The sequence below is a fragment of the Thermobia domestica genome, chromosome 1 (assembly GCF_964235325.1).
Source record: "Thermobia domestica chromosome 1, izTheDome1.hap1.1, whole genome shotgun sequence".
Lineage (NCBI taxonomy): Eukaryota > Metazoa > Arthropoda > Insecta > Zygentoma > Lepismatidae > Thermobia > Thermobia domestica.
The window spans coordinates 1,959,870-1,980,084 of NC_137454.1; the positions used below are offsets into that span (position 1 = coordinate 1,959,870).

Genomic DNA, 20,215 nt, shown 5'->3' on the forward strand with positions numbered 1-20,215 from the left:
AAGAATTTAAATTTCGGTTAGGGATTTTTTTTTTTTTTTTTTTTTTTTTTTTGTGAATGTTCACTCCTACATTTCCTCTTGTTAGCAGCACTGCAATCAAACTTACGACAAAAAATTGCTACATTCTTCATTATTTAAAAAAAACTATATCACTCGGGTAGTAAAGTCTCTGAGTTATAATTCATTAACTGAAAGGCTACGAAAATGCCAAAAATTAGTAGATCCCGAAAGGGTTAATTGAACATCCCATGGTTATGCCCTGTAGGCTAAAGGAGACGGATATTTAATTGGAGTAAGCGATGAAAGAACTGCTACGATGAAGTGGGAAGAAATGAAAGGAATAATGAAAAGGAAGGGCTTTAGATCGAAGGAAAGATTTTCTGAGCTTGTAGTAAACCAATCAGAAGCTTGCAGGTAACAATAAATGAAGGAAAATTGCAGTTTAAACGAGAATATTGGGGAAACAAAGTAGAACGATATTCTACAGTTTTACGTAACCAAACAGATCTACTTTCAACATTTTTTTCTCATACTTACCATTTTTTTTTTTGTATAGTTGGCAACCCTAAATGCACGAGCATTGTAATAGATTGTATTTGTCACTGGATACTTTCCGAAATAAAATGGGTGGAGATTAGCTAGGTTTTTATTCTGTAATTTTCACAGCAGAAACTAAAAAGATCATTATATATATAAAAAAACAAATGTTACGTTATATTTTAAACATTTATCCACTTTATACACAGATAATTCCCAGCTTTCACAGTATTTTAAGCATCTATCAAAATCGAATATTTACATCAACCATTGAAATAGATCTTTCTATTGACAATAGGCAAAAAAGGAAAATATATTTAGTGAAGAGGTTCTCTTGTTATAAGTAGCATCAGGCTTCTATTATTTTCATATTTTAAATAAAATATTCACTAATTTAATCTGTACACAAGAAAGCCCAGATTTCGAGTTAAGGTACCTATGACCGTCAAGTGTTTCAGGAAACAATCCATTTTCATTCAGCGTGGAGTACATACAGCAGAAATTATAACCAGCACATTTGTTTACGATGCCCATGCTTCTAGTTCTTTCATGTCGTTGTCGATTTCTTCCTCTTTTTGTTCTGAAAAGAAACAAAGAAACATAACTTAGTATGACCACTTCAAATAGTCTCAATTACTTCAGAGTGTTTAAAAAAATGTTTAGTAAAATGTCAGGAATAGAATTCTGAAATGTAGTAGCAAAATACATTAAGATAACAAAACCAGAAATACTTAGCTTCAGACATACTAGAGATCTTCATAAACACATTATTATTATTATTATTATTATTATTATTATTATTATTATTATATCTATATATTAAAATGCTAGGTTTATACGTTTGTGGTCAAGAAGTTTATATGTCTGTGGCAAATTCTTTTGACAATTATATTTCGGAAACAACAACCACTAGAAAGATGCGGTTTTCACCGATCGATTGCAAATTTTGTGTACATTGTTAAGTTCTAATTGAATATTTAAAAAAATGGCCGTTATTTCTTTATTACATTTTTAGATACACTAGATGTACTGAAATTTTAAGAGGCAAAGCATCATATTCTACGAGTTATACATTCCAACACCACATATTTGATACGGGGTTAGTATATCTCTCAGGCGTTTGTTTCATTGCCAAATAATGATAAAAACGAAGGATAACCATTTCTGCAGTCTACGATGAATCTTTGTTGTTTGGAGTGTTTGACCCAATGAACATCATATATCACTGACATAATTAATTGTTACATACATTATTACATACTGCATGCAAGAAGAAAGAAAACACTGATCAAACATGAATTAGAAACTCCAACCGGAAGCAGGCTCAAATCTTGCAAACGGTGCGAGATATTGAAAAAATAATCGAAAAAAAATGTCCCTTGCCGATTTTTATCAAGACGTCCTTCACTTGTCTGTAAACAGACATGTACAGACGTGAGGAATGACAACGAGATTCATGCTCATATGGAATGATGCGGTGTGTAAAGAGCGCAGGTTCAGCTAGTTATTATTAAGATGTCGCTCGCATTTCGCTAACGATGTATATAGACCAAAAAAAATACGGACTCGCCTCCTTATTTTGTTCTAGATCAATATTTTTCGGTGACCTCTTATCTGCCAATTTCTTCAGAGCACTTAGAATGCGTCAGATTGGCTAGTGAAGTACAGGGTGTGATTGAAAAGTACCGGAACTTTTCCCGCCTCGCGGCTCCCTGGCGTTCGAAAAATGTGAGGGGTGGGGGAAAATGTGCGCGGGACCTTCCTCTTTCAAGCGAAACTTGCCCCAGTGCGCTGCGAGCAGCGATTAAGAAAGCATCGCTGTCCGCGCAAACGTCGTTTTGGTCGTCGGTCACGTTTTTTGAGCGCCGAAAATGGAGTCAAAGATTGACCAACGCTACGCCAAAAGATGTTCACCGAGGGGTCGTACTCGTAGCTCCATGTTTCATCACCACTGATCACACTGTCTAATAACTCTTCGTCGGCTTCCACACAATCCAGCACTTCACGACTCATTTTCACTCGCAGTTCTTTTTGCTCCCCGGTCAACACCTTGGGGACCAGTTTGGCGCACACCTTCCGCATGTTCAATTTTTCAGTCACAATTTTTTGCACTGCATAGTATGTCAAATTAAGTTCTTCGCTGATCTCCCGGAGGGTTGTCTGATGGTCCAGGTTCAGGTATTCGCGAACTCGGCCAACGTTTTCATCGGTTTTCGACGTCGACGGCCTCCCAGAGCGTGGTTCGTCATCGGCGTCCTTCCGGCCTTCCCTGAAGGCCTTGTGCCACTCAAAGATCCGAGTACGGGACATCACATCCTCCTCAAAGGCTTCCTTGAGCAGGTCCTGGGTCTCGGTGAACGTCTTCTTTAGTTTGACACAAAACTTGATGGCGTAGCGTTGGTCAATCTTTGACTCCATTTTCGGCGCTCAAAAAACGTGACCGACGACCAAAACGACGTTTGCGCGGACAGCGATGCTTTCTCAACCGCTGCTCGCAGCGCACTGGGCCAAGTTCCGCTTGGAAGAGGAAGGTCCCGCGCACATTTTCTCCCACCCCTCATATTTTTCGAACGTCAGGGAGCCGCGCGGCGGGAAAAGTTCCGGTACTTTTCAATCACACCCTATATAGGAAAACAATGTTTACCAGGTGAACTTCAATTTTTCCTAGCAATTCTATGATGAAAACTTCAATTACCCCGCCATATTTGACGCTTTCTCACAACACTAATGAAAGCTGAACAAAGGTCTCAAATACGTCGGAATAATTAGAAGAAGGTTTCAATACAGGATTGCTAGAAAGCAATTTAGTTTGCCATAAAGCATTTTGTCCTTTTATGTACGCTTAACTTGTGCAATACCTATCCTATTCTTTGTAAGTCCTCTAAGGACGGCAAGCAACAGAACACTGCCACGGAATACACAGGCGAGTCGGTAGTGTTAAATATGTGTCTTATGTATTCTATAACTTACGACGAAATAACGAAACCTACTCAAACTGTCTCGTGACTAAATGGTAAGCTTGCGCATGTTCCACACAAGAGTCCCATGTTTGATTTTTGATAGGAACTCATGTGGTTCGGAGCACATGTCAAGCTCTAGATCTACGTCTCACATGCCTTCAGTACTCAAAGAGAGATGTAAAACGCCAAAACTGCAGACTACTCACCTTCATTACTGTATTACAATTTAATGAAAATTAGAATTGTAGCTACCTTCATTAGTAAGGCCATACATAGCATGAAAGAGAACACGTGAAGAGCTGATTATGGGTCTTAATGAATATTATTCCACGAGAACACGACTCAGCATTAGTCACTTAGATATAATAAGGGCCCACGTTATGTCAATTATAACACTAATTTCGAAGAATCAAAGTCAATGGGTTAGTCCATTATTTTAGTAATATGTATATTACAAGTACTCATAATATTCAGTATCATTCAGCAGCAGGGCAATACTGTGGTTGGTCATGATGGTGATGATTTATATTTCATTAAACAAAACCAATGCAAGAAGAAAAAAAAATTAACGACTAGTATGTTAAAGGTAAAAGGAGGCCCAAAGTATGATGTAATCCCCACCACGTTCCCTCAAGGCATAACATTTTTTTCTTTTCTTTGGTATCTAATGAAATGTTCAGCGAAATCGCTTAAAGCGTACTTTCTTTCCTTTAAGTATACATGATTATTACAACTACATAGTTTAATCGAACCACCTGGAGTCGGAAACGTATCAATGTCTGGGATGGCAACGGTCAGGCGGCAAACACAGCACACTGCAAACATTATACCAAGTGAGGAACAGCATGTTGGCTGGTGCAATGAACTGAACAGACAGTGATAATGTAAGTAGGGCGACCTATCTGAGTTCCAACGAGCGCCCAGTTATGTAGTGGAGGAGTGACGAAAGTAGCAAGTTTGTTGGGAGAGTTCAAGGTGATGATGGGCTACAAAACTCACAGTAAAACGAGACTGGCGAAGAGGAACAGTGGTCGAAAAAGAAACCCTTAATGGTAGGTCCTGCAGAGCATTAAAAGGCGTCACTGTAAGCCGTCGTGCGACTGCGGAGGAACTCAACTAGCACCTCCCACAGTTGGTATCGACAATCACAATCCGTCATGAATTACATGACACAGATATTGGGGGTCGGGTTGTAGAGGCGAAACCGCTGATAAGGGACATAATGCTTTAGCACGACGCCAATGAGGTCGTGAAAATACAATATGAAGCGCTGATGGCTGGAAACGTGTGATATGTCGAATGAATTATCGCGCACCTTATTTTGAAACAAGGGCCATGTTTAAATGTAGTACACACTTAGAACATTATAATCCGAAGTATTTCCGTCCAACTGTGAAGACAGAGGCAGACCTGTGATGGTTTGCCCTACAATATCCTGACTTACAATGGGTTGTGTACTCTATTTGCCTATTAATGAGCCACCATTTTAAAGGATCCTAGAATTCAGATGCTGTTTGCGAATAATGACGCCATATTTCAAGATAATACGCCCATTTAGACAGAACTGTTGCAGCGCGGTTTGAGGTATATCGAGATGGAGCTGAACATCTCCCCTGGCCAGTCCAATCCCCAGAACTGAACATTTGTGGCCCATTCTGCAGACAACAATGCGGCACAGATTTCCACCTCCACCCTCTCTCTCCACCTCCACGTAAACTGAGTTGAGTTGAGTTTACGTCCCATTCAGCAGCGAGGGTATATGAGGCGGGACCTACTGATTAACATGGATTCCGAACCACATGAGCTCCCACCTGGAATCGAACCGGATCTCCCACGCCAAAGGTGGGTATGCTAATCGCTTAGCCACGAAGGAGCTCTCTCATCGAACTAAACTGAATTACGCGCGCAATGGTATAATATTCGATATTTTACGTCCCACGATTATCCCGGTTAGGCTAAAGGAGACGGTGATAATTCACGACTTCTCACTTCATTATACGTCGCATTAGGGTTGTTCTGAGGGTAAAAGGTGAACCAACGCCATATTAATTTGGTATTATACTCCCCCCCCCAGATATTTCTATTTTCATTAAACTGTTAAGTATATATACGTGTACAGATACATATAAGAACTTCTAATAGGAGCTTCATGTAGATTTTTTCAACTGATTCTTGTTTTTAACCAGTTAATCCCTTTTAATTTTCTCCTAGTTCACTCCATGGAAGAATCTTGTAACGGTTCGAATTATAAAATTGTTAAACATACTGAGCGGTAAGTGCACTAAATTTTGACATCCAATACACGTAATATTATTTCTTTTACTTATACAATATGGAACCACATGCATTAACAATTTGGCACACACCGTACTGTTGGGAATTTCAATTTATTTCGTACTTAAAACATCCACTTATATAGACAGAAATATCTTGCGTACGTGTTTAAAAGTTCCCAGAAATGTGTATGCTATGCCAAATCTCGTTTACAGTGAATCCGTTCCTCGCAAAAATTTAGAAGAAACAAGAAGAAACAAGTGAAAAAGAAAACACTTATTTTTATAAACTAAATATCAAGAAACGAAGGGGGAATATCAGGAAACAAGCGTAAGCAAAATTTATAGTGCTTCCATCCATAAAGACGGGCGAAGTGGCCAAATACCTGATTGATCAGAATAAGTCAAAACAATGAGTTTGAAAATTTTGAGTGTATTTGTAAAACGCATGAAAGGATGGAAAACAAAATCACATTAACAGACACCGAGAAGAAGTAGACATCTATTAGAGGTAGGCTTGTCATGGTCGTCATCTTGAAGTTGGCCAACTTGTATCTCGCTCGACTGATTTAAACAGGAAGAGGGTGATATAATATATCAAACTGGGCTAGAATTTTAAGAGAAATGTAATGGTAAAGTTAATGTTATCATATATTTAGATTTGTAAGTCATAATGAAATGGAGATGAGACGATCACAAACCTTAAAGAACTGCTGGAAGATGGATGACGTGTTCTCCACTGGATTATTCGAGACAAAAATCGAACTAGAAGACAATCCTTCATAAGTAGCTATCTATGCAGTACGCACTAACATAAATTAGGTTTTCTTGACCTGAATTTTGTTCAAAAATACAGGGTTGTTAAGAAATTTTGGAACCGATGAACTTATACTAATGTGGAACTTCATTATGTCACCACTGCATTCATGACACGCCTACCATCTAATACATGTCTACTTTCATCCGGTGTTTATTAATGCTTTTTTGTTTTCCATCCCTTTACCCGTTTTACAAATACACTGAAATCTTTACACTTGAAAATCACTGTTCTGGCTTATTCCGATCAGTCAGATATTTGGCCATCTTATGCTCATTTCTTGATATTCCCGACTTCGCTGCCCAGTTTGGTCAACAAAGTCGATTTCAATCTTACAACGTTTACTTCTTTAGATGTGCAAAAATCAAACTCTGTATTATACTTTGACATCTAGTTATTTAGTATTTCTAAAGTATATCTGTACTAAGCAACTTGATGTGCATCCAAAGCATCTACTAACTGTACGGACTGGTAACGACATTAACTTATTTGTAAATTACATACAAATAATAAACAGCACAACTTCTCTTCTCTACTACTAATAACCATTTATTATGGTATATGATTATAGCTCATTCTGTAATCTACTCCCAACTTCTCAACTCATCATAGATTACCCCTTTCTAGATATACGAACTCATCAACACGATAGCTAATCCATCTTGACCTGCAACGACTCCCTATTATCAACAACAACACCCAGCACAATGGAACTAAGTTGAGCACCGATTTCTCAGGCACTTTCTGCCCAATTTCCAACAGTTGTGCGCTGCTGTGCCCCCACTCTAGAACTGTAGTTAATATCGTCATATCACAATCCAAACAATATTTCCATTCATATATGAGTACGTGCTATTTATAACTTTAATTTGGTTATTTAAAAAATTGAATTGTGACCAATTCATAAATACGTGAAATAATAAAAATCGCGTTATGCAAGGCATCCCTGTATTTATTACCTATTATATAAATGATGTATATTTGGTATATACATGGATGCTACTGGCAATCATATTTTTATTTTCTATTAGCTTATATTGTACTTTAGCAAATGCATTCTTAATTTATTAGAATATTAACCTCTTTGCTGATACTCACGTGCTGGCCTGACTCTACTTGGCTCCGCAGTAGGTACGGCAGGCAGCTCCGATGGGACGCTGACGCCAAGTAATTCTCTCTCCACCTCTTCGTGTTCTAGCGCTTCAAGTTCTTTCTCTAATTCATCCTACAACACAACAAAAAAATATAATTAACATTAATAATGAATTTACACTTTTAACACTACAGTTGCATTATTTTACTATGTTTGAACTTCTGTAATATTCGGAAATTTATATATACATACGTGTAGTGGTATCTTGCGTGCGAACATTGGACTACCGAAGATCATAAATGTGTTTATTTGTATGTTCAAAAGAGTTCCCCACACTAATGACCAATTTTATTTTTTGAGCGCATTCCTTTGCTTTTGTCTCTTTACTAGTGCACATCAATATCTCCAGTCTTTTTAATTGCAACTACATGCTTAATGAGAAGGATACTGATTTGTCTTCTCTGTACTTGTAAGGAACATTACCTTTTTATGTTAACTCATTTTTATATTAATATTTCTGGTGTGGAACAAACTAATAGGATCTCCATTATTTCATACACGACAATTTGATTTAAAATACGAGATTTTTATAATGCGAATAGCTTTCTGGTAGGAATATACGCATAAAAAGTTAGCAGTTATTAACATCAATTACTCAAAGGGAATGTTAAAACAATAACTGACCTGAACAATGAAGGAAATGTTAACAATCAGTAAATCTTTTAATGATTTGCGCTATTCAGAGCAATTATATTTCAATAATTCTAATTTTATGCATATCAACAGGTGATAATAAAATTAGACTTAGAAACAGCTTTACAACTATTCATTCCAGATAAGCTGACAGTAAATCAAAATAAAGTCTCCTTCTCTTTGCCATTGTAGAAGGGAAGAAACAAGACATTAATATTGAAAGGGATGGACTGAACTTCTTTTTAAGATACTGTAACTTGTAAAATCTGAAGTTTTTGCCCCAATTCACTTGCACCTCATGTTCAGAAGAAATTGCTGCTCCTTTAAGCCATTATCAAACTCAGGTACTAACAATTACCATTTTTAATTTTTGTCCTTAAAAGGAGGGTTGATTACTATTTATGTACTAAAGATTTAATTTTAATCTGTTTTTAAAACTTGTCTTTTTTCTCTTCTTTGCAAATTAATATGAAATTCTTGTGTAAATACCCATGGGTGTCAATCCCACCGGGGACGTGTACCTCAATATCTGTAAAACGGTTTTCGTCCCCCCCCCCCCCTTAATATTTCTAGTATCTTAGGTCAACAATAACCCAAGGCTCAATCTGCAAGTTTGCTACGTTCACAAAACAATGATAGACAAAGTTGATATGCAAAAAAAGTAGCACAGAAGTTTGTGTCTAGTTGTGGAAAAAAGAAAGGCAGTCAGTTTTCGGCCCTATGAAAATGAAGGTGCAGTAAACTGTAAAGTAACAAACTGTTTTTGCTTAGATAGCGAGCAGCAAAGCAAGTTTAGTTTAGCTATAAAAACATAATTTTCAACTTTTTTTTTTTTTTAACGTATACATTGTTGAGCCTCATTTACATTAGTTGTAGGCTTGTAGACCAAAAACATGTCTTCAATACTGAATATTCACTTTACACTATCTTTTATTATTATTTTGTTGTTAGCATACAATTAGTATCATTTAAGTGTAACTACAATTGTAAATAAGGTTGAATTCTACTGTTTCAATAAACAAACTATAAACTGTGTGCGTTTTTAGTACCCACACTTCCTATATACATATAAATTAAAGGTAAAAATAAAACAAAAATTTTTAAATTTTTGCTTGCATTTTAAGTCAAAAATGCTTTAAAATGCAATGTACGAAGACTAAAAATTTTCCGGAGAAGGACCCTGGGACCATTTGCTTTCCTAGGGTATTCCATACACTCCAGTCCTCCCCCCAAAGTTTATGTGCTGCTGACGCCAATGTAAATACTGTCAGTACCCATTTAATCCCTAACCAAGTTACAGTTAGCAGACTACTAAGAAAATTTAAAATTTATTATACTAAAAGATGTGTTACTTATCTTACTATTAAAGATAAATGTAATAAACGGTTTTAGACCATGTAGAGCTCTTATGAATGTTACAATTAATTCTTTGAATATATTTATACACATCATACACCCTCCATTCCAAAAGAAACCGAACGTTTTAAAGAAACAAAAAAGCAACGTACATTTTGGAACAAATCATTTTTATTAATCAATGTATTCCCCTTCTGCATCGATACACATATTTGTACGCTCCAACAAGTTGTCAAACGACTTCTCCATGTCCTTTGTTGGAATGGTCTTTAGGACGGCGGTCGTCGCCTTCTCAATGGCATCAATCGATGCGTGCCACTTTCCTTTCATCGCCAAATGCAGTTTCGGGAACAGATAGAAATCGCACGGAGCGAGATCTGGTGAATAGGGCGGATGATGCAACCGAATAATGTGATTTTTGACCAAAAATTTAGTTACAAGTCGCGAACGATGTGATGGTGCATTATCGTCCAAGAGTCCAACTGCCGATTTCGCGATATTCGGGCCGAATACGACGAATTCTTGCCAGCAAACGCTTCATGACGCCCAAGTAAAACTCTCCAGTGACTGTCTGGCCGGGCTGAACAAATTCTTTGTGGATAATTCCTTTTGAATCGTAAAAACAAATCAGCATCACCTTAACTTTTGACTTCACCAAGCGACTTTTTTGGGGTGTTCCTTCATCCGGCGCTCTCCATTCAGCACTTTGCCGCTTTGTTTCGGGCTCATATTCAAAACACCACGTCTCGTCACCAGTTACAATCGATTTCAACAAGTTTCGATCCTGCCGAGCACTTTTAACGATGTCTTTGCAATGCGCAATTCGATCAACTTTTTGGTCTTCGGTGAGTTTGTGTGGTACAAACCGCGAATTAACCTTCTTAAGGCCCAAAACTTCGGTCAAAATGCGGTATGCGGTTGTTTGAGGAATGCCTAATTCCATTTCAATAACTTTCACCGACGATTTTTTGTTATGTTTGATGAATTCACGCACTTTTTCGATGTTTTCTTCCGATAATCCGGTTCTGGGACGGCCTGATCTTTCATCATCATCCAGCGTCTCTCTATCCGATTTGAATCGCCTGAACCACTCGTAAACTTGCGTACGGGATAGACACCCATCACCATATGCATTTTGTAGCATTTGGTGCGTTTCACTAAAAGTTTTACCCAGTTTAACACAAAACTCAATTGCAGTTCGTTGTTTGAAACTCATTTTCCGACCGAGTGACACTGACAGTTGAAACGCAATAACTTTGTTGCCGTGCATCAAAATGTCATGACATTTATACCAGTTGTCAATGAGGGACTACGCCATCTACCGGTAAAATATTACAACAGATGGCACTAGTGGTACTATTTGTTTTCAAAAGTTCGGTTTCTTTCGGAATGGAGGGTGTACACCTCCGCGTGTGACGTTTATGGTAGAAGAAGGAACACCAAAATTCACGTGGTGGGCAGGAAACTTGTTTTGATACGTCAACTCATCCGGAAAGAACCACATTTGGTATGAACGTCAAAAGCTCTTCTCTTAATTTATCCGTGTTCCTATCAGTTTTCATATAAGTAAAAACAATCACAAAGTGATTATTTGTATCAGTTGACATTGGCACTCATTTAAAAAATATTCAAAGAAATTCAACCACAAATTAGATAATCTTGTAAGCTTGAGCAGAGTTTCTGGATGCTAACCTTAACAAAAACGTTCTACGTTCACCACAAATTGACCTGCTATAATAGAATTTTATTTCTGTATTTACTTCAGTAAAATAACATTACCCAATCAGTCATTCAGAACAGAGAACAATTCTCATTTTACATCGTACAGAAACCTATTAGAAAAAATGTTCTCGTGCAGATAGAATCCCACAGCATTCGAATTAGGACTAGACGCATGTTTCGGAAACAGACTCATTCTACGATCGGATTTTCATTTTAATAGGTATATTTGCACAACGAAATTTGCTTCTATACTGAATAGAAATATTCAAGCCTAAGTGAGCAGATCTTAGTAATTTTGTGTCTCCGAGATGTGATCTGCAGGATAAGGCTCCGAAAAAATTCCAAAAGGCGAGTGGCTCGGAAAGTACCAATCGGAAGGTATTGTTTTAAATCAGATGCACTTAAAATAGGTCGGAGACATGCATTTAAGATGTTTAGGTGCTTTTAGTATTTGCAGTGGTTTCCTCCTGGAGGATTATGTAGAAGCTGTGTTTGCATTACTGTTATATCTACGGCATTACTTCACTTTGACGCCGGCCTTTCACGACCTTCCTTTGCGTAGTAGTACACTTTACAAGAAACATTTTACTTTATGTTCAGGTCAGGGTTGGAAAAAAGTTTTTTTTTCTTAAAAAAAAAAAAAAAAGAACAAAACATGTGTTTAAAACAACAAAAAAGTGTTCAAAAAGTTTTAAAAACATATTTTAAACATTTTGAACAGTTTAAAACATGATTTTAAACATATTTCAAAATCGTGTAATAACGTTCCGATCAGCAGCGAGGCTATATGAGACGTGGACCTACTGATTAACGTGGAATCCGAACCACATGAGCTCCCGCCGGGAATTGAACCCGGGTCTCCCACGCCAAAGGCGCGTACGCTAACCGCTTAGCCATAAGACTTTTTTGCTCTTGCAACCGATCCCCTTAAGACTACACTGTGTTGGGTACAGAATATTTTAAGTATAGATTAGTAATTCTCAACTTCTTTCATATCACAACCCCCTTTTATTACACCCTCTTGCCAGTGAGTCTCATAATCACTTTCTTGGTTGTAATAAGACTTTTAAAAATCCACCTACTATGGAGATTTCACACAATCTATCAATATACATGGGCAGAACAAAGTCTTTATCATCCTTGTTTGCTGAGAACGGCTTGAGGGAGAATGATGAAGCTTGGAAGTATCTGTCACATCAGATGGTGCTATCAAACCCCATGTCGGACGTCTTTGGTTGGTATACGAAATTTCAAATGCAAAGGGAGTCATGTTACATGTTTTAAGGCTAGAATTTTACCAGAAATACGGTTGTGCAGTTTAGTCCTAAAGCAAGTCATTTTTGGAGCTTTTTAGTTATGTCTTTAGGGGCTAAGCTCACGTTTCGTGGAGGCGGGTGAGATTTTAGTTGCAAAATTTGATTACTATTTCAGAACACTGATGCTAATAAAATTACTTTAAAATAATAAATTTTCGAAAAGTAATGTTTGAAGCACACTACAAGTTGTGCTAACTTTAGAATATTATCTGCAAGCCTATATAATTGGTTGTTTCTTGAGTCAATAATTTATCGAAGAAAGGTAATATTTGGGACGTTCAGAGCACAATGGATCTAAATTCATTTTCAATAAAGTTCAATTTTGCTCAGCAAATTATTTCTATTTCAAAACATATTATTTTCGCAGTCAAGAGTCTAACACAAGTGTAACTAAAACCATGCGAAAAGGCATGGGATAGTTTCATATTACAGCCGCGTCAGTGGGACAGGAGGGTAACCGCCCCCATTCCCACCCTGAATTTCAGAATTTTGGGGCAGTAAGTCAGTTTTAGAAATCTTTTGATAAGCAAAGTCCAACAGAACAAGCTTGAGGTTCTTACACCGAATAAATACGGAGAACATACAGACGATTAAAACTGGAAAGTTGCTTAGGCCCAATTTCCACAATTTTAAACAGGCCTGAAACTCAAAAGTAGAACCGCCTTTGGAATCCTTGGGCCAAAAAATATACAAGAGAGCAATATAGGCTTTTAGCTCCTTACGGCCAATGGAAATGGATTGTAACTGATCAAAATCCGTATTTATTCGGTGTAAGGACTTCAATTTCTTTATGTTGGGCTTTTCTCAGCAAAAGCTTTCTAAATCTACAATACTGTCCTCAAAATCTGAAATTCAGGGTAATGGGCGGATGACCTCTAAACGAACGCCCCTTTCTATCGACAATCATATAAAATTCTAGATTGTATCTTGTCATGTAGTCTTTTCTTTCTTCTTTCTTTTTCGATAGAAAGGGGCGTTCGTTTAGAGGTCATCCGCCCATTACCCTGAATTTCAGATTTTGGGGACAGTAATGTAGATTTAGAAAGCTTTTGCTGAGAAAGGTCCAACATAAAAAATTTGAAGTCCTTACACCTAGAAAGCAAGGAGGGGGAAATTAGCCCTCCTCCACCATTCCACCAAGGTCCTTGTCTAGCGGCTGTCCTATGAAACTCTAGTCCACATCCTTAAACATGGTTTTTGTTTCATTCATTTCGTACCCTTGCCTACAAAGATAATACTTTTGCTGAGCAAAGGTGAACCTTTCTGAAAATGGACTTGGATCCCTTGTGCTCTGAACGCCCCATATCTAAAAATATTTTATAAAAACTGAATTGGAGCTAAATTTATCCTGCAACTCAAGTTTGTTCGAAACACATAAAATTAGTTTGTTTAGTTTGATTGATTACAGTCTTGTATCAGTAGCAAGGCTATAAGAGACAGGGTTTTTTTTGCTTAAAGTGGGATCCGAACCACTAAATTTGAAATTTTACGTCGGATCGCAGTCAAAATATATACAACAAATTCCGACGTCTCATGCCTCTACCCTCAAAATTTAATGTTAAAAGACCGAAAATTGCGCCCTGTAGCGTGGTGCATACATACAGGCAGACGAATAAATTGAGATCAAATTGTCCCAGACACTGACGTTCGGCACTGATGTTACAATAAGTATCACGCTTTAATGGTTAGTTACGCGGACAACTGCCATACCTTGCTCTTTCTCGCCTGGTCCCTTCATACAAGCTATGCCAGGGTGTAAAGTTTTTAAGAAAATTTGGAACGGAGGTGGGGAAGAGGGACGACATATAATTTTCATAATATAGGCCTACTGAAAAAGAAATTGGTGATACAAAATTAATTCTTATCTGAAGATCCCAGTTGCACCTAGGCCACATCACTGACGCTAGAATCATCAGAAGCAATTTCCGGAACAACACTTTTATCATTTGTTTGAGTTTCCAGTTTTATCACAGTGTTGCATTTTTCATAACGATCCTTCATTCTTTGAACTAAGCCAATCATTTCTTTCTTACACGTTTTGCAACGAGCTCGTATGGTCGTTTTCTTATCTGATGGAATTTGAGTTACTTTAATAAATTTGCTCTAAATGATGTCCTCCTTTCTTCCCATAAAACTCATGTGAAACTATTCCCAGTTATACGGAGACTGCGTGTGATATTTTAATTTCAGAACCGCAATTTAGCAAATAACCCTTTGTTTGTTTTCTGAATACAACACAAAAATTTGTTTCCATGACACTTATTTTTTTTTATTATTTTAGTATGTTCTACAAGTAGTCCAACCTTTGACTACGACACTTTCTCGCAAGTTAACTGAGAAGCATTTAAACAATAAAATACACGTTAAAAACAAGGGAAAAATGAGAGAAAGCAAATTGTTGATCACCACATTGACCTGCTGTAGCCACAAGAAATCAAAACAACATTCAGGTGAGAAGAAAATAGTCGTCTGAATGGGGAGCACTTTTTGACTTTTTTTTTTTTTTTTTTACAAAAATAAAATAAACATATGTTTAAAACAAGTCTTTAAAAAAAATATGGAATTAAAACAAAATGTTTAAAATATATACAAAATTTGTTTTAAACAAAACAACCCTAGTTCAGGTATTCTCAATCTGCAACAAAAGCTTTAATTAAGAATGAATGCCTAAGTACCTCATCTATATCCTGACCAAAGGCAACTGGATTGGAAATGGCATCTGATATTTCCCTGGCAACGTCCTGCTGTTCAGCAATGTCGTCCATCATGTCGTGAACCTTATCGACGTCCATGTGTTGGTGTGCAGCCTTCAATGCTTTCGCGGCTTCGTTCATTGTCTGCAACACCGCGGTGTTCGTATTCGCTCCTTCTAAGGCCTCTCGCTGCATCTCAATGGTGGACAGGGTGCCATCGATCTGCTGAAGCTGTTTCTCATAGCGCTTTTTCCTCTTCAAGGCTTGAATTGCCACTGAAATTACAATAATAACAATAAATTTACTGATATGAAATTACCTCGCGATGGATTGGCACAATTTTAACGGGTTTATCCCAAGTCATGCTATGTGAATTTCATGAAAAACTCGGTATTTTCATATAATCAGATGAGTTTCGTATCACTTCGTTATTTAACCAATTAATTTGCAATTTCCATTCGTCTATAGGTCGTCCCCAACCCAGCTATCTGGCGCTCCTCTTCTTGAACCCTGCGCAATACTACGTATTTATTTTCAGAAAAATTAATTTTTTATGTAATAACTAGCATCAATTACTCGCTTCGCTGGGTTAAATTAAGAAAAAAATAGTAGTATATCCCGTTAGTCTGTGATTCTTTTCTTATTACTGAAGCGATCTCTGATATCGATCTTTTCAATCATTTTTATATTTCTCCTCCCTCTTCCTTCCCTATTGCGTGGCTGAATTGGATTTAAACAGCATCGGAAGTGTCATTGTTCATCTCAGTGACCCCGAAAACTATGGATTCGACACTGATACTGACCATTTTCGATCAATGCTCTGTATCTCCCCCACCCCCAAGTTGCAGGCCTGAATTTGGATTTAAACAGCATCGGAAATGTCCTTGATCGTCTAAGCGATCTTGAAAACTATGGATTCTACACTAATATCGGTCATTTTCGATCATTTGTAAATATATCCCCCTTCTTTCTTCCTTAAGTTGCAAAGTCAAAGTGAAATGGTAAAAAACATTCCAGGCCCGAACCTCATCTATGGTGAAAATTTCATTGAGATCGGTCGAGTGGTTCAAGAGATTAGGAGTTACAAACATAGTCACTTTCAATTATAATATAGATAGCTAATTGGTGTTTAAGAAGAGAAAGTGCTATTTAATGTACTTTGATGGAGCAGTGATACTAACAAATATTTTCTGGGATAAGATGCCTTTTGTGTGCATCTTGATATTCAGGGCTTGAAAAATCCACTCGCCTGCTCACCAGTGGCGAGTACCTTTTCCATAATTGGCGAGTCGAGTCCGATATAAACACTGTGACCATAAAATAGTCTCGCTAGCAGGCTTCTTGGCTGGTTAGCCATTGCAAGCAAGATTTTTCAAGCTCTATTGATATCTAGGAAGTCAATATCACTATATTGGAGCAATAAAACATAGGTTTCCAATTACCAACTGTATATGGGAGGCGTTTCCACATATTCAAGATCAAAGCCAACGATTTTGAACATCAAATTCCTTAAAAACCAGTCATGTCCCACATGAAGAGGAAGCTGTTCATTAGCTTTGTAATAATACTAGTTTCATTACTGTATCTGCAATAACAGAATTATAGTTTCTATCTGCAGAGATGTATTGAAATTTCATAACTATAAGGACCCCCAACTTTCCCCATTATTGAGATCTATCTATAACAGGGTTCTTTTAAATCCCTCATCAGAAACATTCAATGCACAAAATTTGAGAGATATCCAAGTGGGTCGGTTTAAATGATGTGTTGAAATAGCATGGAATGACCGTGGTGTGTGGCTAAATAGTCAGATATTTACACATAGCAAAAGGGGCGTTTCTTACGAAAGAAAAGGTGAATTGGTATTTTTTTTTTTTTATAAGATTCACTAACAAAATCAGTGTAATGTGTTATTTTCAAGTGTTAAAAGCAGTGTGTTGTTGGTACTATTTTGAGGGCTGACGTCAGACATTACGGTGTAATGAGGAAATGATTCACAGCAATCGAAGATGGTAGTTGTATGTAACAGATGTGACATTTCGATTGTAAATTTTATAACAACCCTTGTTAATGAAGGAAAAGGGTTACCTGTATAACGCTTATTCGAGCAGCATGGATTATTGAGATTAAGCAGGAAGTGTGGTAAATGTAAGAAGGCATTTAAAATAAGGAAATGGAAATGTGAACATCGTGTTGATAGTAAGAAATCTCAGTGACATAAAATGTCGGTACTTTTTTTCAAGGACACGAAGTTGTCGATACAGAAGGTATTATAATTTAAATTAAGGCAATATTGGTGCAAAATCAGAAAAGGTAAGCCTAGTGCTTTCAACGACATTCTCATTTACGTACATACCCACATCGTTGACGAGCCTGCTCCCTACGGAAGCATTCCCTCGCTAACGCTCGGGCTTCCCTGAAGCTCTAATACCCAGATCCTTTAAGATAGCATTCGTACTTTCATGGAATATTTCCAGACACAGTATTTACATACAAATGGTAATGGCCTCTTAATGTTTTCCACCGAGGAATTCTTAAGAATCACTTTCTAATATAAGTTAATGACAATGAATGCCTCATAAAGGACGCTTCTTAGGCTGAAAATACTAGATCTAGAGTATCTTTTAGTTTCTCCCCCAATTAAGCACATAAGACCTCCAGTGTTACTTACTTCACAAAATAGCTGAGCGAGCGAAGAGGCTCAGAAGTTCCACAGGGCTCGTTGTTTTCTACATTTATCACAATTTAGATAAAAACAAGGTAGGCCTACTCGGTACTGGAGCTACGAGTTGAAGGAGATTCTAAATGCCATTCCTAGATCTACTCTACGGCACAAAGGCCCAGTTGGCAATAGTATACATAAGATCTGCGTTTCTTCTGTGTTCTATTACCACTTCTACATGAAATACCATTAATTTTGTACGTAGTGCAATAGTAAGAAGTATCCATGTGTACAAGACATGCGATATGCGTTAAATTCCCTCGCCCCCCCCACACAGTCGTAGATAAAGTACAAGGGCACTACACATGCAGATATAAAGTACAGGTACGTTCTTTTTTATTTTCGTATCAGTCAATAAGTAAATAAAAATCGCTTTGTTACCCCCTTTGTAAGTTCGCACATACTCAATGAATAATCCCTAAAAGTGTGAGCGTCCTGCTCCTTCGGGAACTGATGCAGTTCCATGTATACTATATCTGCAAACTCTAACCCAAAATTAAAATAAATAAATAAATAAATAAAAAAGTAACTTACATATGACATGACATGACCATGACATATGACACTTTGTGTCGTAAAGAGAGAACAGTGCAAGAAACTTTTACGAAAGAACATATTTTAATTTGAAAATGTATTACCTCGCTTATTCTTTGTGCCGTTTCTTTTTGCTATATCTAACTCTTGTTCTATTTTCTTTTCTAGAAAGTCCTGCTTCTTCATCAACATTTCTTCAGTTTCCCGTAATTTTTGTATAGCTTCTCCTGTAGTAATAGGCTTATCGCCTTTTTTACCACCGAACATTTTCTGTAGCAAGCTCATTGTTGCTAATAAAACAGAAACTAAACCTCACAAAATAAATGTTTAACAATGCACTTTCTTCTGAAAACTGGATTTATAATATGTCAATCAAATATTTTTCACTACATAACAAAGTCGACACCCAGGCAAACAACTATCACTCTTCAGTCCGACATTACCGGAAGTTCCACTCTCCTCCCCCCTTCAGGTATTCCCGCATTGATGCAAGAAGATCATAGTACGCAATGACGTAAGATGAGTCATGGTCATGTGGATTTGACTCTTCTGATCCCAAATTGAAATTTATATTTCGATCCGTTACATGAACTGGAATATCAATAAAATTATAAATAGAAAGTATATGAAGCACTTTAATATAGCTTACACTTCAGTTAATAGTAATGAACTTCGGTACATTATTTACAAGCCTTACAGAGTGAACCATAAATTCGCTCTTTAGTAGTGTGTTTACTTTCATCTTTCATCTTTTGAAAGTTCATTGATAAAGTTCGTATTCTTATGTGGCTTCGCTTAATACGCAAACTTTGCGTTCTAGAATACGATAATATGCCTAGAAGTAATGGACTTCTGCAACACTTTGTGTTGCGTTATAGAATGGTATGGAATGAGCTTAAAAGATAAAGCAATACTAGTAAGAGAACGAAATAGTGCTCTGGACGAAATTTGAATAATGTATGACAATTACCTCATTCAGAATTTTTCTTCGCAATATTTGTGATGCCTAATACACTGCAAAAAAAAAAAAAAAAAAAAAAATCAATAAGCAAATAAATGGTAACCGCTGTGCCGAGAGCAATCTAGAATCGCAAATTTTGCGTTGCGTTCATGTAAACCATTACGGACAGAGCATCTTGTCTTAACCCAAACCCACTTATAGACGTATCGAAAGGTGCCTGCAGTTTTTCAGGGGCGGATCCAGGAGGCGATCTGGGCGGTCGCCCCCCCTAGGAAGAGGAAACTTTTCTTATTTTATATATAAACAAAACCCATCCCAGAGTATGGACTCTTAAAAGTAGCTCTGTGGCAGTATTACAACCCACCGCCTCCCCAGAAGTCGGTCCTGAATCCGCCCCTGGTAGTAGTAGTAGTAGAAGTAGCAGTAGAACGGGTTGTAAGATGACCCTATCATGAGAGTAATACTCCTGGAAGTAATATTTTTTTCGCGCGCTAGTTATCTATTTAGGTTGGTCACAAAGAAGCAGCTGAGGTTAAAT

The 20,215-nt window shown here is 37.3% G+C and overlaps 1 protein-coding gene across 1 annotated transcript; it reads right to left on the bottom strand.

Moving 5' to 3' along the window:
- Nucleotides 1–632: 632 nt before the first annotated feature.
- Nucleotides 633–19,189, bottom strand: shrb (charged multivesicular body protein shrub). The gene is made up of 4 exons (XM_081754429.1): nucleotides 18,821–19,189; nucleotides 15,443–15,735; nucleotides 7,686–7,812; nucleotides 633–1,117 (listed from the first exon to the last, which is right to left on the bottom strand). Exons 1-4 carry the CDS (start codon nucleotides 18,999–19,001, stop codon nucleotides 1,059–1,061), a joined length of 660 nt encoding a protein of 219 aa, XP_081610555.1. The 5' UTR covers nucleotides 19,002–19,189; the 3' UTR covers nucleotides 633–1,058.
- Between the last annotated feature and the right edge of the window lie 1,026 nt (nucleotides 19,190–20,215).

Bases quoted from the DNA above. Each gene is read 5' to 3' on its own strand.
- shrb (XM_081754429.1), bottom strand. From the start codon at position 19,001: ATGAGCTTGCTACAGAAAATGTTCGGTGGTAAAAAAGGCGATAAGCCT. The intron at 7,813-15,442 runs GTACTTAGGCAT...GTTGTGTTGTAG, and splicing joins TTGGTCAGGATATAGATGAG to GATGAATTAGAGAAAGAACT. The intron at 1,118-7,685 runs GTGAGTATCAGC...GTTTCTTTTCAG, and splicing joins AAGTAGAGTCAGGCCAGCAC to AACAAAAAGAGGAAGAAATC.